The sequence below is a fragment of the Xiphophorus hellerii genome, chromosome 4 (assembly GCF_003331165.1).
Source record: "Xiphophorus hellerii strain 12219 chromosome 4, Xiphophorus_hellerii-4.1, whole genome shotgun sequence".
NCBI classification, from domain to species: domain Eukaryota; kingdom Metazoa; phylum Chordata; class Actinopteri; order Cyprinodontiformes; family Poeciliidae; genus Xiphophorus; species Xiphophorus hellerii.
In genome coordinates this window covers 20,100,714-20,115,933 of record NC_045675.1, presented here as the reverse complement: position 1 = coordinate 20,115,933, position 15,220 = coordinate 20,100,714, and the positions used below count along the sequence as shown (strand labels likewise).

Sequence of the window (15,220 nt, the reverse complement as noted above, 5' to 3'; positions counted from 1 at the left end):
CCCAGGTCAAGGAAACAGCTGTGGGCACGATGTCAGACCAACCTGGAGGCTCTGCTTAAGTTGCCTGCTATAAATACACACATATATGCACAGTTCACCCAAAGTCTCTACAATCAGTTCTCTGTTGCACTTAGTTTGAGTGTTTCTATCACTGCAGCCTGTCGTCATGCTGAGAGGTTTCTGCTTTAATATTTATCAGTGGAGTTTTACTCTGTGAAAGGTGTCACCATGACGTCTCTGAAAGTCAGGAGTAACAAACAATACGGACATGTTTATTGTATCTAGTTTAAAAAAATGTTAAAAACAGTTTCATAATGACAAACTAAAAAAGTATTTTCTTCTTTTTTCATGGTACCTAGCAGTACATCCACAGTAAAATCATACCAGCAAACTGCTTATTCTGACTCATTGAGTTGTTTGAGTTTTATTTAATAGTTCCATGTATTTGTGGATTATATATTAAAAAAGCAGCATATTTCTGATGCCTTTCTCTACGCTTGCTTCACGCCATCTTGGGCTGAGCATTGAGTTGAAGTCTCATGTGGCTTTACTGCACGGCTTACAGTCAGCGGCTCAAATTATCAGATCCAAGAATTATATAAAGTTATAATGAGAGATATAATCAAAGCTGAATTATTCCAAAAACTTCTCCAGTAAGTTCTTTACAATTTTTTCCATGTTATGTATATTTTATAAATCACACAGACCATAATGTAAACACAGTAGTAGAATACAATGTTTTAATAATAGTGTATATGAAATTAAAATTCAATATCCAGATTTCTGTTCATGAATAAACATTGTTCTAAAATTCTCCCCAATTTCAAGAATTCTCTCTTTAATGTTTAAAATTTAATTCATGGTAATTAAATAGGGTAATTTCATAGGTCTTTCAATAAGATATATATATATATTCTATCAATAGTCTTTACAAAAAAATGTGTTTTGGTGATTAAAATATTGTTTGGAATACAATAGCATTACATTTGATTTTTGTTTACATATATACAAATAATCACGTTAACTACATTTTTGCTAAGGTAAACTTTCCATTATAAGTGTGTCAGGTTCTTAAAACCCTGAAACTTTCTAAAAGGTGCTTTCTGCTCTTATCTTGTTTTAATTCTGTATGTGTGTGCAGCCGCCCGTCACTGCTAATGAGTCTTGGCAGGATGGTGTGCGGTCTTAGACTCCGCCTGCCTCCATCACACCTGTGACTTCCTTTAGCCTGAGGCTTCATCCCACTTCCGTAACAACCATCTGCAGATGGACGCTCCTCTGTAGCCTTCCGTCAACCTGCACCGAGGACACGCAGTTCTCCGCCTGGCTCAAGATTTTCTCATAAGAGAAGTGATTTGCACTAAGCTACATTTAGGTAGACTTACATCTTTGTGTGTATTTCTTTTCTTGACATTGAAATATGACTTGAAACAGCAAGTTCCCAATTCTGCATACATTTAAAGTTTTGCTTACGTGATCATTTTAAATATTTACCATTATTCCTATCCAGAAAGGAAACTTTTCCTTCTTAAAAAAAAACCTGTCCCTAATTTAAACTTGTCATCCTGGTGCTGTAACTTGTGTATGTGTCAAGTGTAATGATGTATGAAAGATGAGGAAGGTGTGTTCATTGTGAAGCTTCTTACTAATATGATTGATTCAGAATGGTTAAATATATCATCCTTACCTTTGTTTGACAGAGTCAGATGCAGAAGAACAAACAATCTCAGAGTTTGAAGAAGACTCTTATTGGTGGATAGGGTTTGATTTATTTGAATTTTTTTCTAGAAGCTTTTTTTTGGTAAGCAAATTGTAAAACAACCCAACAAACAAATAGTTTGCATGTACGCAAGGAAAATAAGAATTTAGTCAGAACATCTGAGACATTTTAGGCCAGAGTAGCATTAGACTGTAGAAAAGAAAGCAAAACGGCTGTAGTGTTAATTTGAAAATATGGCTGAGTGCTATTCAGATTATGAAATATAATTTTAACATATCTATAGTTATGTTAATAATTTACATTTAAATGAGAAGGATAGGTTCAAAAAAACAAACAAAAAAAAAGTAGTTCTCTGTCATTTCAGCCATTTGCTTTCCATTACAGAAGCTGCAAATACGTCTTTTGACTTATAAAATATTTATGCCAAAATGCACTGACATACATACAGAGTATGTAAAAGTTCAGCGCATGTGTAATCCAGATTTCTATTCTGGGACATATTCAGAAAAATAAGCCCCAAACAATCATAGAAAGATTCCTTGTGTCTGACATTTTATAAAACATTGCTTTTTATTTCTATCTTTTACTATTTTATAAATGCTTACATCTTTTAGTAAATGGTTAGATCAGAGTCATGTGTCAACAGCATTTTGGTTATATTAAGAATAAATCATCATAAACAATAAATACAGCTCCTTCCTCCTTCTCGTAATGTAAAAACATCATATTTACTTCTTGAGTTAAAATGTTTAGCTTTAATCGCAATTTAATTGGTTTCTTCCTGTGACTGTTTTCTATTTATTTGGCCGTTTTCTTAATGTTTGATTGATGGTCAGAGTTTGATTAAAAGCAGTAACTTGGAAAGTGACGAGTTTCTGTGCATCATATATCATGTACTCTAAATGTGTTCAATTGGTTCTCATCATCTTCTTCCTCTCAGCAATGTGTAAGATGGTGCACAGTATTAATTAATTTGGAGAGTAAATTTATTCACTGTAATGCAGCACGTATCACTGAGTACTCACTTTTTAAATTTCTGCAATTTAATTTCAGTCTGACTCCTGTGGGTTTTAGGCCCTGCAGACTAATGGTGCATATTTTACTTTCAGGCCAATCACAGCATTTATGTGGGTAAATTGGATCTTGTGCAGTCAAGATAAAAAAAAAGGTTTCTCTGCCTTGAGTTCTTCAATCTCTGCAGTCCTCTGCAGAAATGCAAACCACATTACTGTGTCCATCATCTCTCTTTCAGTCATACCACACTGTTCAGGTGGGAAATTCGAACATTTTGCAGAATAAAATTAGGCTAACGAGCCAATAATCTGCAGTCAAACGCGCAGAGATGTACAACTCCTCAGTCTCAGCAGCAAAATAAATTGCAAATATGAGTCAAAATCTCAAAAAAGAATGAAAATAGTAATTTTGTTGTCGTTTCTCTACTTACTAGATTAACTTCTGACCATATAAAATTTAACACAAGCACCTAAACATCATTCAATTAGATCATAGAAGAGCATTTATGCTGACTTGATGACATGAAGCTGACAGGCTCATAGATGCATCTTAAGGCAGGCAAAAAACCGCTGACAGCACCTGCTGCACTCCCTGTTGCAAAATCACCTCTGCATCTATTTTACTGTCCCTTCACATCTCTGAAAACAAGTTTGTTTAAAATATGTGCTAAGAATAAAGTGCTTATGGGCCTCAACTAAAGTGAAGGATCTTTATCGAGTGATGACGCCATTCCACAGTGAATATTCAGAAAATGTTTTTCTTCTAAATGTAATGAATTGCCTGATTCTGCTGACTTATTTTCTACTGTCTGTCATATCTTAGTTAGTAGTCATTTTAATCTGAATTTGAATATGTCTACAGCTAATGGAACCATTTGAAGAGATACTTTCTAAGGACATAGTAAGAAAAACAAGATCAGCGCACAAAAGAAAAAAAAATTAAACCTATTTACTCTGCGGGACAATATGCTCTGTGGTTGTGGCAGTAGGACAAATTATTAAATAGTTAAAACAATGGCTGTGTGTTTTTATTAAACAGAAGGCTGATTTATTTAGTTTTTGTAAGCTTGTTACGTCTGAACATCACTGCCTTTACAATATCTGGTTTTTTCAACCCATTTAAAATTGTTATAAATTGACATTAAAAGCTGATTTGATTTGAACTTTACTCAATCAAACGTCTCTTATGATTCAAAGTTCTTGAACTTTGAAAAACACTTTAGCAGTAGAGTCCAAATAGAGAAATTGCAGCCTAGCGAACTGTGAAACTGGATCCAGGGCCAATTTGCATTTTAGCAGATCAGCCCAAGTTTAATAATGTAAAGTGTAGAGTTGTGTCTAAGCCCCCTAAAGGCTTGCATGTTTATTTCAATTAAGAAAAAAGATCTAAATAATTAATCTTGATGAACAGGATTTACATGGAAGCATCCGTGTAAAGAAAAGTTACATGGAAACTCCTGCAGGGTTTTCATGGTTTAATCCAACTTTGAGAACAAGGCTGCATTGATCTCAAGTGTTTGGCAGTGTAAAGCAGACTTCCTCTTGAGAATGAGTGCTGTGTATTTTTTCATGGTTCTGTTGTCTGAGATAAGCCTTCCCCACAGAATGACGCCAACAGAGTTGAAGGCTCAGATTTCTCTGATACTCTTTTGTTGATGGCAACATAGGATCCGTTTTGAAACAAGCAAACAAACAAAATCCATACAAACAAAATCTGGTGGTACCTGGTGGCTGTAAATCAAAAATGCAGGGAAGCTGGTTTGATTGTTGTTACATTCAGAGCAGAAAGTTCTGCACAGAGTTCAGCATATGAATCTAAGACTATTGATGTGGCCAGAGTCTGGCAATCACTAATGATGTAACAGATCTTCTTAATGGGGGGGGGGTTAATGTGTAGATCAGATTTTGTAACAGTCCATCCAACTCTTCATGAGACTCTTCACAATGTTGACCTCATCCTGCAGTAAATGTCATTAAAATGACCAGAATCAGAAACCACTGGAGGCTTGAGAAATCTCGAAGTTTTCCGGTTAATCATATCGCCTGGATTCCTCATGACTGCCAGCAACATATTCAGAATATTCAAAAATATTTAGAGGCTGAAATTGTGTTTTTTCTACCCATTTAATGGAAAAAATCAAGGGAAAAACAAAGCACACTTTGTAATTTACAAGCATGTTGAACCATCTTTTTAGTATCAATACTGTCAAGTGATTTCTTCATGACTTCAGTCACTGCACAAGAACTTTTCTCTGTCTTGTCTTTACAATAGTACTCAACTTCATCCAGGTTTGCAGACATTTGTTTTTACACCCCACCCCAACATTTTAGTCAGGTTGACATCTGGAGCTCTTTCATCCATTCTGTTGCATATTTGTTGTTTTTGGGGGGATATTGTACTATTGATTACCCATTTCTCTGTTTCAATACCTTAGATCTAATATTAGAAGGCTCTTGTATTATTAATACGGTAGAGCTCCCCAGAGCCCACTGACCTCCATGTTTGAGGTGGTTCATTCCTGTCACATACCTGACTTTGCAATTAACTTAATTTTTGCAGGACTTGCTGATGAGGCAGTGCAATCAGATCAATCAAGTGTGCTGAGCAGAAGCACATCTACCACATGAATGATTGGCTGTATTTAAGAAGAAACAGCTTTAAGAGTTACATAAGAGAAATGATACAGTGGACCTTTCATTTCCTGCTAGCTCTAAAATTCAAAGCCAAGTGAAGCCTGCAGGGACAGGAGCTGTGCGGTCACCACTGTTACCTCCGAGCAATGACAGAAGTTATTTGAGGAACCCGTACATCCAAGTGGCCAACAGTTCAGAAAGTTTTGCTTCCCCTCCTCTTCTGACACCACATATGGGATGAGACGGTCTGGATTTTGCCTCAGGAGAGAAATAAGCAGCTCACAGCTGATCCTCACAGCACTGCTGCTTTCACAGGCAGCAACTAATAAATATAACCTATTCTGGGCACTTTTTGAGAATTTCAATGTGTTGATAAGTGATAAAAAGCCAAGAATATTTCTTAGAGCAGCCGTCTGCTCCAATTATCTGGACATGAAAACACAGCTATGTGCAGACTTCCTTTGTTGCTGTATGTATACAATAAAGTCATCTTAAACATACTGATGTCTAACAATCTCTCTGTCAGCATTCATGTATTTACTGCTGTTTCAGATGCTTTTCACCAATATTCAGATATTTAAATACAATAAAACCCTATTCAATTTACTATTACATGATTCTTATATTTTATTAGGTTCTTGTCTGTTGCAAATATTTTCCGTGTCATGCAGTACTATTGACACACACGAAGGAAAGAGACTGCTTGAAAGACAGCGGCTTGAATTACAAATGCTTTCAAAGATCACAGCTTCATACAGGCTGTATCATCTAAACTGCACTTTATTGATCCCACAATGAATTTGCTCACATCTTTACTGAGAAAATTTAGAAAATATGGGGTTTAGCGTGTACATAAGTATCAAGTTCAGTACCAATATTGGGCAGTGTATAAAAAATGGAAACGACAATTCTACCAAATCAACCACAAATCCTGCTGTCTCGATATTTTACCCACAGATTTCTTTAAGAAAGTTTTGCCAGTTATAGCGTCTGATACGACGCAAATAATTGTCTTAAAAACTGTTTTGTTTTTAAAACAGCAGCTATCAAAGCACTGTTAAAAAAGAACAATCTGGAAAAGCTGCTATTGCAAAATTACAGGCCAATTTCAAATATTTAAATAACTTTTAAATATTTGGTTGTTTTGATATCAAGATATCAAACCAACCACTTTGATATATTTTGCTCAAGTCACAATAGCACTGAGACTTCCCTTATCAAATCAGCCACATAAATGCTCCAGAAGAGCCACAGTTCTGGTATTACTGGTTCTGTTCTCACAGAGTATATCAACCAAGTTGCCCCTGCTCCCATTAGCTCAGAGAAAACACTTTAAAACGCTTCTGTTAGCTTATAAATCACTGAATAGCTTTGCACCAAAATACATTATAGACCTGTTGTTTTTATCAACCTTCCAGACCACTCAGGTCTTCTAGTTCAATACTTTGCATCCCCAGAACCAGAACCAAACATGGAGAAGCAGCATTCAGGTTTTGTGCTCCACTAATCTGGAACAAACTTCCAGAAAAAGAGTTGATTTAAATCAAGGCTGAAAAACCCATTTGTTGGCAGCTGCCTTTGACTATTGCATATTTACTGAAACACCAATTTTAGTATGTTGTCCAACTTTTCTTTTGTTTCCTTTCCTTTCCTTAATTATGCCCCTATGTTTTCATCATTTAAAGCACTGAACTGTCTAGTTGTTGAAACAAATGCGTCTTGCCTGGAATCAGGTTTGCTGCACTGACACTCAAGCAGGTGTAATATAAATGCCAAGAACAACATGAATGAGATTTGGGTTTCAATGCATCTGAAATACATCAAGTTCTTACACTTATATAGCTACAGCAACTGACAGCAATACAAAGAGAAAAAAAAACATGTCAAAATTTGTGTTAAAGTTTAAATTGTATTTAATTATTCAATCAATTTTTAAGGTTTTAGCCAAATGTTGTTATGGCACATTATGTTCTTTACGCAAACAAAAATATCTAAACTATTAAAAATGTTTTTAAGCACTTTGGTGTTTTCATGCATTTTAAAAACACAAACTTCTGTTACATTGTAACAAAACATGACCTGCTGTAATCAGGTTACAGACCTGCTTTACAATACAGTGACCAAAAACAAAATATTCAAAAATTAAGATATTGTAATGTATTGAAAATGTAAAATGAAATATAAAAACAGATGATTTATTGCCACCCTGAAAATCAGAATGGACTAATGAACAATCCCAATAAATTTGAATTTATCACAGAAACTTGATTGTGTTGATTTGATGGAGAAGATGGCAGCTCCATGGGCTGCAGCGTCTTAGGAGGGTTTGCTAAGATTTTCTCTCTGATTCCCTGTGATCTGCTCCAACAGCCTCAGATACACAGCTAAAACCTTGATCTCTAAACAAAGAAAAGAAGTATTAGTAATAGTAATAAAAATCCCCTTTATACTGCTGTAACTACTGAAGAGGTAACTAACAACAACCAAATAATAGACAGGCGGCAATAAATGTTTCACATTGATAAAAGCAAGCAAGAAGATTGTGTAATCTAATTTCTAATGGTTTAGTCATTTATTTTACTCAGCACTCAGCTTCTTTCTCAAAGATAAGCTAACATGTTTGAAACTTAGTGATTATTACTACAGGAAGACAATGTTGTTGCTCTGAAAACCAGAGAGAAAGCAGCTAACTCAGAAATCAGCTTTAACCTCCGTGTGGGTATGGGACAAACATTAATAAAACATTTTCTGTCTTTGTCCAATAATAAAATTCTGCTTCTACAGAAACTTGTCTCTCCTTGCTGAAAAGTTTCTTTTTTGAGTTGCTGTCAGACTGAATCTGGCTCGTTCAGTGATTCCAGGACCAGAACCAGAACCAAGCAAGGATAGGAAGCATTTAGTTTCAATGTTCCTCAACCCTAAAAACTGAGATATGCAGAACAGATGGTTCCTTTATATCAGGAAAACATTGCGGCTACTTGCAGCATACTTTTGTTTTTAGTTTGTTTATTTTTTTTGTTAACACTACTTTATTCGTATGTGGTGCTTAAATTTTGACAGTTGTGTTTTTATATGTATCATGTATTTTGGATCAATCCTATCTCTGTCCTTGTGTTTCCTATAAAGGGTTCTGAATTACGTGAACTGTTCTATGCAAAGTAACTTGCATTGCCTTAATATATAGAGATGGAAGTTTTGTTTTGAAATACTATTATATTTTTATTCATGCCTTGGAGTTGCACTGTTTGATCACCTCACCTCATGTAGCCCCAATATGGACTCTTTCAAATTCCACCAAATTTTGGTAATTCTGTCTAATTTATCTCCCTCTCTGTTTGGTCATCTTTTCTAATTGTTTGGACTGTCGCTACTGCTGCTTCTTGATGGTACCACTTATTGCCTCTGGTCACTTATCTAAATGTACCAGACTCCTTGCAAATCATTTCATTCACACACTCATTGCTTGTGTGCAGCTATACTGTCAGTCAATGGTCATTTGATGTATGATGACATACTTTTTGTCATTTAAGCTAAAATTATATCATCCTAAATCACTGACGTCAAAAACGTCCTTGGTATTGTTAATTTTGGTACATTTTCATAACCTCTTTGCATGTTCATACTCACTTAAGAAGTTGTTCCAGTTCTTGCTTTATCTTCCTCACCACAGGAGGACCCTGATAGGTCAAGGCAGTATAGAGCTGAACCAGTGAGGCGCCAGCCCGGATCTTATCCATCGCATCCTGCCCACTGGCCACGCCCCCAATTCCAATGATCGGCACTTTACCTGAAACCAAACAAAGCTTCCCTTCATGTGTGCTCTTTTTACTTTAAGAGGGACAGTAAATGGAGAAAATGATGCAGACAGCAACCTTTGGTTAGATTATACATTTCTCTGACAGTCTTAGTGGAGAGGTCTTTGAGAGGCTGGCCACTCAGCCCACCAGCCTCAGACTTGTGTGGGTCTTTAAGCGTTTCTGGCCTGGACACAGTGGTGTTAGACACCATCAAACCATCTACTCCCAACTGCGAACACAGAGAAAAGACGACAGGACGTGAATGGTGTGTGTTCCTGCAGAAACAAGCAGTAAAAGGAAAAGGACGATATTTACCCATAAACTTCATCACATCATTAAATTAAAAGTTCAAAGCTGGCTTTTAGTTAAAGACGTAATATTTTAACATTTTAACAAACTTTCAATAAAACCTTTCAAAGATTTTTTCTGTTTCTCATGACCATGAAACTCAGTAATATGTTTATTTAATCAAGAGTTGCTCTAACTTAAATATGGGTCTGAATCCTTAAAAACATTTTCTATTTGACTTTTATGAATTCAAATAAATTAACTTTTAAACAGATTTTACTCAGTGTGTTTATTTGATTGTGTGCTCATCTTTATTTGTGTTAAATAAGTATTAAATAAATGCTGAATATTCACAGAATTGATAAACATTTTACATTAATGTATCAAATAAGAACCCTGATAATTTGTTATTGCTATGAAAAACCTAATTTCTGCAGAAAAAACTAATTAATTTGAAATGAGCACAAAACAAGCAGCAGATGTTTCATCAGCAGTGCAAGTGGCTGCAGCTTTGCAAAGGGTGTGGGCAGTTTGCATGGGAACATGACACTTTGAAGACATCTCAGAAGGATATGACCTGCTACACTCCACAGTCTTTATTACTACGAGACAACAGAAATGAAAAATAATCTGGAACAAACAACAGATTTTATATAGCTGAATAGTTTATCAGATTAAACCTATGAATACAAATTGTTTCATTTAATTATAAAAGAAATGCAAACTCCACACAGACAAACACTGAATAATGTCCAAACCTCAGTAACAACATCAGCAATGTCCTGTTTGTCCTGGGCTGAGAGGTCAGGAGCGATCTTAACCAGGACTGGAGGTTTGCGTACTTCCTGCAGAGCATCACGCTCCTTTAAAACCTGAGCAGACAGGATGAGGTGAGAAGGCAGAACGAGCTTAAAGAACTTCTCTGAAAGAAACCCTGAAAATATAAATAATTTTTAAAAAACAGTTCTTTTAACTAGTTTCTAAACAACAATGCTGAGTTTGTTCACCATCAGAAATTATTTTTAAAAAAACTAATTAAGCATAGAAACTTATTTGATGGAATTTCATCCCAACAGCTGTGAATAACTGGTTGATGGAAAATACTGTAGGGCTTTCAAATACTCTTTTAAGCAGCATAAATCGAAATACCAACAAGCTTGCATTGAGGTCATAGGCCAAAGGGCTTTTGTCACTCTAGTCACTGCAGAGCGGCATTCATTAATTCTGCCCTTGAGATTCCTTTAGCTGTAAGGAAAGTTTTCTTTCCTGGTCATAAAAATTAAACATCCGGCGAGTCCTACCGTGCGTAAAAGCTGCCGGAGCTCAGCCTTCCCCTGCAGATCTCGCAGGCCTGGCGTATTGGGGCTGCTGACGTTGACCACCAGGTAGTCAGCGAGCGGACCCAGAGCTCTTACCCCCTCCGAGTAATCTGCAGATGCATCCTGGGAAAGCTTGTTCTTCCCCAGGTTGATGCCCAGGGGAAGGCCAGCTGTAAACAAAAGAAGCATAAGCAGACACACAAACAGCAAGGGTCAGGTAAACACAAACACAGCTTGGATCACTGCATGCATGGCTCAGCAGAGGCAGAGAGAGCTGATGCGCTAAATGAGCTGCGAGCAATAAAATGTGAGACAAGGTGAGGTCAGGAACATTTAACCGCACCCAAAGATTAGAAAGAACAGTTTAATTTCCTCTCAAACTCTTCCAACACAATCCAATGATTAAAATCACAACATCTTGTGTCAGTAAAACATTCATTTGCTTTGCTGCATTTGTGTTTCTTTAAGTTTAATTGAAATATTTACAGTAAGCTATGGGCCATGAGATGTACTCACTGTTACTGAGCTTTTGCTGCGTTTCTCCTCTAGTCTTCAACCTTGTGTGGACATCTGCCAAACCACAGCTGTTGAATCCGTACCTTGACAAAATAAACGCACAAGACATTCACAACAGCAATGACCTAAAGTCTAGTTTATTATTTTACTACCTTAGATCTATTTGGGTTAAAATGATTAAGCATATTAATCACGATCAATCGATTACTAAAATAATTGTCAACATATTTAGTAATCGATTAACTGTTAACTTTAGCAAATAGACTCAACAAAAGATAATTTGCTGAAAAAAACAAAACAAAATTAAGTCGAAACTGTACAAAAAATATAAAAATGTTGTATTAAAGATAAAAACACCTTTGTCTATAAACATGTTTTACCCATAATTTCTCAAGTGAAAGTTTTAGCTTCACCTGGTTCAATTCTGTAAAAAAATAAAAAATAAATAAAATCTCCTATTAAGCAACTTTTGCTATCCAATTATTAATTGGCTAATCTAAAGAATAGCCAACAGATTAGCTCTACACTGCATTGATGTTAAGTCAAGCAAAAAAGGCTGAGCTTTTCACATGTTGTTAAAAGTATTCTTTTAGCTGCAGATGCATCATTTGCTACAAATGGTCAAGTGTGCACTAAAGGAATGCAATGTTACTGCATATTTTCTTATTTAAAAAATAAAGTGAATTATTTATTTGCATCTTTTAATGTATTTCTAATACTGCATAAAAGGGCTGAAGTGAGTAAATAAAAATGTGCAGAATGTGCCACTTTTTTTATTGATTCTCAGAATAAATTGATTACTAAAATAATAGTTACTTGCAGCCCTAATATCTATATGTGAATCACTTATATGGATCCAGTCCTTAAGCTGTACACAAGAAGTGGACCAATACATCTCCTGTTATTTAAGTTTTATGACCTGAAATTTTAAAAGTAAACTACACAAAATAACATTTTGTACAGAATTTAATAAGCTAAAAATGTTTGATGAATAACCAAGCTTGCTTTTCTGTATTTTTCCGCAGCACAGATTAAACTGACTTTATTCAATAATGGTCATTGCATGAATACATGTGAAAACTGTAAAATACAGCTCAAATCAGAGTTTACTTAGTTAAATCTATACTAGTCTGTATAGTCTCATAGAGATTAATCAAACACTGTATAGATTTAACTAAGCGGGTAAAATACATAAGAGAATGCAGTTTATTGCCTTTCCAAACATACCTGTTAATAACTGCCTGATCTTCAGGGAGGCGAAACACACGGGGTTTAGGATTTCCCTCCTGAGGTTTCGGTGTGATCGTGCCCACTTCAACGAAACCAAACCCCAGTTTGTACAAGCCGTCCACAGCCTCGCCATGCTTATCAAATCCTGCCGCAATCCCAACAGGGTTTTTGAACTTCAGTCCAAGCACATTCACTTCCTGTAGACACACAGCAGCAAACAGAACAGTGTTTGATTAATCTCTATGAGAAGAGTCCGGTTTATAGAGGAGACATTGAAGTTACTTGCTTACCAGTGACGCCGGGTCCTGGTAGCGGTTCAGAGGAACCAGACCCAGTCCTATCATCTTCACTGACAATACATGTGCTGTTTCTGGGCCCACAAGCCTCTGCAGCAAAGGCATCAGCTGGTTGGCATAGAAGCGCTCATCTCCAACAACAGTGAGATAGGAAGCAAACAAAAGACTGCCCGAGCTGATGACCTTCACCGCCTCTTTGAGCTGCTTCTGTTGATGAAACCATGAAAAAATATTTCAAATAGTTGTGTTTAAACTGTTTGTAATTAGGTTACAAAAATTACCTTGTTTGTGGTGATTTGTTTTCCACAATGAGCTAAGATAGGAATACCGACTGATGTATGAGAGACTAAATAACAAACACAAGTGAAGCCGATGCCACTCAGATGTCAAACTCTAAGGTTATTATCTGTTATTGAACAAATATGCTAAACAATATGGAAACATAATAATCCACTTGTTCTTGCTAGATGAGCATGTTTAGTGTCAACTTTAAACAACTCCAAAGTGATGTAAACATTTTGTATTCTCAAATATCAGCAAAGTTTTACAAAAAAAAAAACAATTAAATTATCATCCTAACCATTTTTAGGAGGTTTTATTGTTGTGTAATGTATCCAAGAATTTGCTACACCTGATTATCCTGAATTAAAAATAAGACTATTTTAAGTCACTTCAGTTCAAATAAATCATATATCATTTATTAGTTTCCCTTTATCAATATGTACAAAATATGCACCGAACGATGACTTCAAAAAGTTGGGATTTTAGTAAACATTTAAACTCTGTACACATATTAGTTGAATTGACTTGTTATTGGTTGCCTGTTCTGTTCAGACACAACATTGGGTCACATGTGAGAGTTAAGTGCTTTAAACGATGACAACATCAAAACAACAAGAAATTTTTTTAAATTCAGAAGGCGGTCATGTATTGAGATAGAGATGCATCAATCACACTTGAACTTTGCTTGTACTGATTTCCAGATTTCCTGATTCAGACGTATTATATGAACTCAAACTGAAAAGAGGAAAAAAATGTGTCGCACGTTTTTTTTTTCACGTTCATGCATCAACCATGACCTGATTTTTTTTTTTTTTTTAAATGTGATTTGGTCAGATTACGGGCAGAAAGTTTTTGCAGCTCTTAGTTTTTGTGCATTTATTGGATTGGGAGGGGGGGTAGGATTTTGATGTTTCAGTGTTTGACTCACTGATCAACAGTCAGAAATGAGCTGAGGAATGTCTGGCGATCTCTGGTCGATTGATTGGTGCATCTCTAATCTCTTGTTTTAAATAAAGCAAACAAAGTCCAAGGATACCTTAGAACAATTTACAGAAAGCCTGGAGAAATACTCATCAAGACCACTTACAATGTTTTTTATTGCAATCAATATATATATATATATTAAGCTGAAGGTATAATTTACATTTTGTAAATAAAAAAAACTCAAATGAGTCTTTTCTCTTTGACTACTGTCTCTTTTTTAAAAACAAGAACACAATGGTTGTATTGTCAAGTTTTGCTTATACTTTTATTTTATTGTGCCTCGTGAGAAATAATAAATAGGAAACTATTCAAAAAGGTTTTGATAACTTTGGAAGAAAACCCTTCAGCAATTATTTTAGGACTGGTAAAAGTGCTGGTTTCCATGAAGAGTACTGGAAGAAAAAGCTCAAAAGAAATGTGCTAAATAAAAGGAGTGTGTTGACATATTTTCTTTTCCTCTCAGCGAATAGCGTCTCTTACCTTTAATTTTCACCAGGCTGAACAAAATTAGAGCTATATACTATAAAAGCAGCAAAATAAACTCGGGTAACTTGTGCTCTTGGTAGCGACAGAAATGAATGGCTGTGTTTATTGTTTAGCTCCTGCTGTAGAGCAAAGAAGCAGAGCGGGGAAACGGAAACACGCATGTAGTCCAGGAACATCTAATTCAATGAAAAATTACGTTTTGCTACACTGTGCAAATTTACCTTCAATCGTCCCGCCATGGAGACAGCTGCGTTACAGCATTAAAGGACACCGTGTTGTTATTTCCTACATGTTACACAAACTCTCACGCTTCCTCCACATCTTCTCGCGATACTTACGTCACAAGGCCAAAATCTTGACACGACCAAGAAAGGGGACAGATTCATATACACAAACTATTTTTTTTTATTCGTAAAAGTTATAAATCGCATACACACCGTATTGACAAACAACATATGTTGGCTAAAATTATAAATCATGTTCAGAACATTTCATTGGCCTGCGTAAGGAGGGAAAACTTGACTCAACTTGAGTGACATCAAGCAGCTCCTTCGCTTTGCATCTTGTTTGAGTGGCTGCACTGATTTTCCTAAAGTACTAAGAACTTATGCAGAGTCCTCCGGCTTTTTTTTTTGCTGGAGGAAGTTTTCTCATT

The 15,220-nt window shown here is 35.8% G+C and overlaps 1 protein-coding gene across 2 annotated transcripts; it reads right to left on the bottom strand.

Annotated features, from left to right (window-relative positions):
- Positions 1 to 4,838: 4,838 nt before the first annotated feature.
- Positions 4,839 to 14,889, bottom strand: dhodh (dihydroorotate dehydrogenase). Of its 2 annotated transcripts, none has more exons than XM_032561432.1 (9): positions 14,787 to 14,889; positions 12,808 to 13,020; positions 12,515 to 12,714; positions 11,288 to 11,370; positions 10,754 to 10,941; positions 10,211 to 10,324; positions 9,240 to 9,393; positions 8,995 to 9,154; positions 4,839 to 7,766 (listed from the first exon to the last, which is right to left on the bottom strand). In XM_032561432.1, the coding sequence occupies exons 1-9, from the start codon at positions 14,802 to 14,804 to the stop codon at positions 7,697 to 7,699; spliced, it is 1,200 nt and encodes a 399-aa protein (XP_032417323.1). In that variant the 5' UTR covers positions 14,805 to 14,889; the 3' UTR covers positions 4,839 to 7,696. The 2 variants fall into 2 exon arrangements, with proteins under 2 accessions (XP_032417323.1, XP_032417324.1); XM_032561433.1 differs by lacking the exon at positions 14,787 to 14,889 and adding an exon at positions 14,560 to 14,700.
- Positions 14,890 to 15,220: the final 331 nt, after the last annotated feature.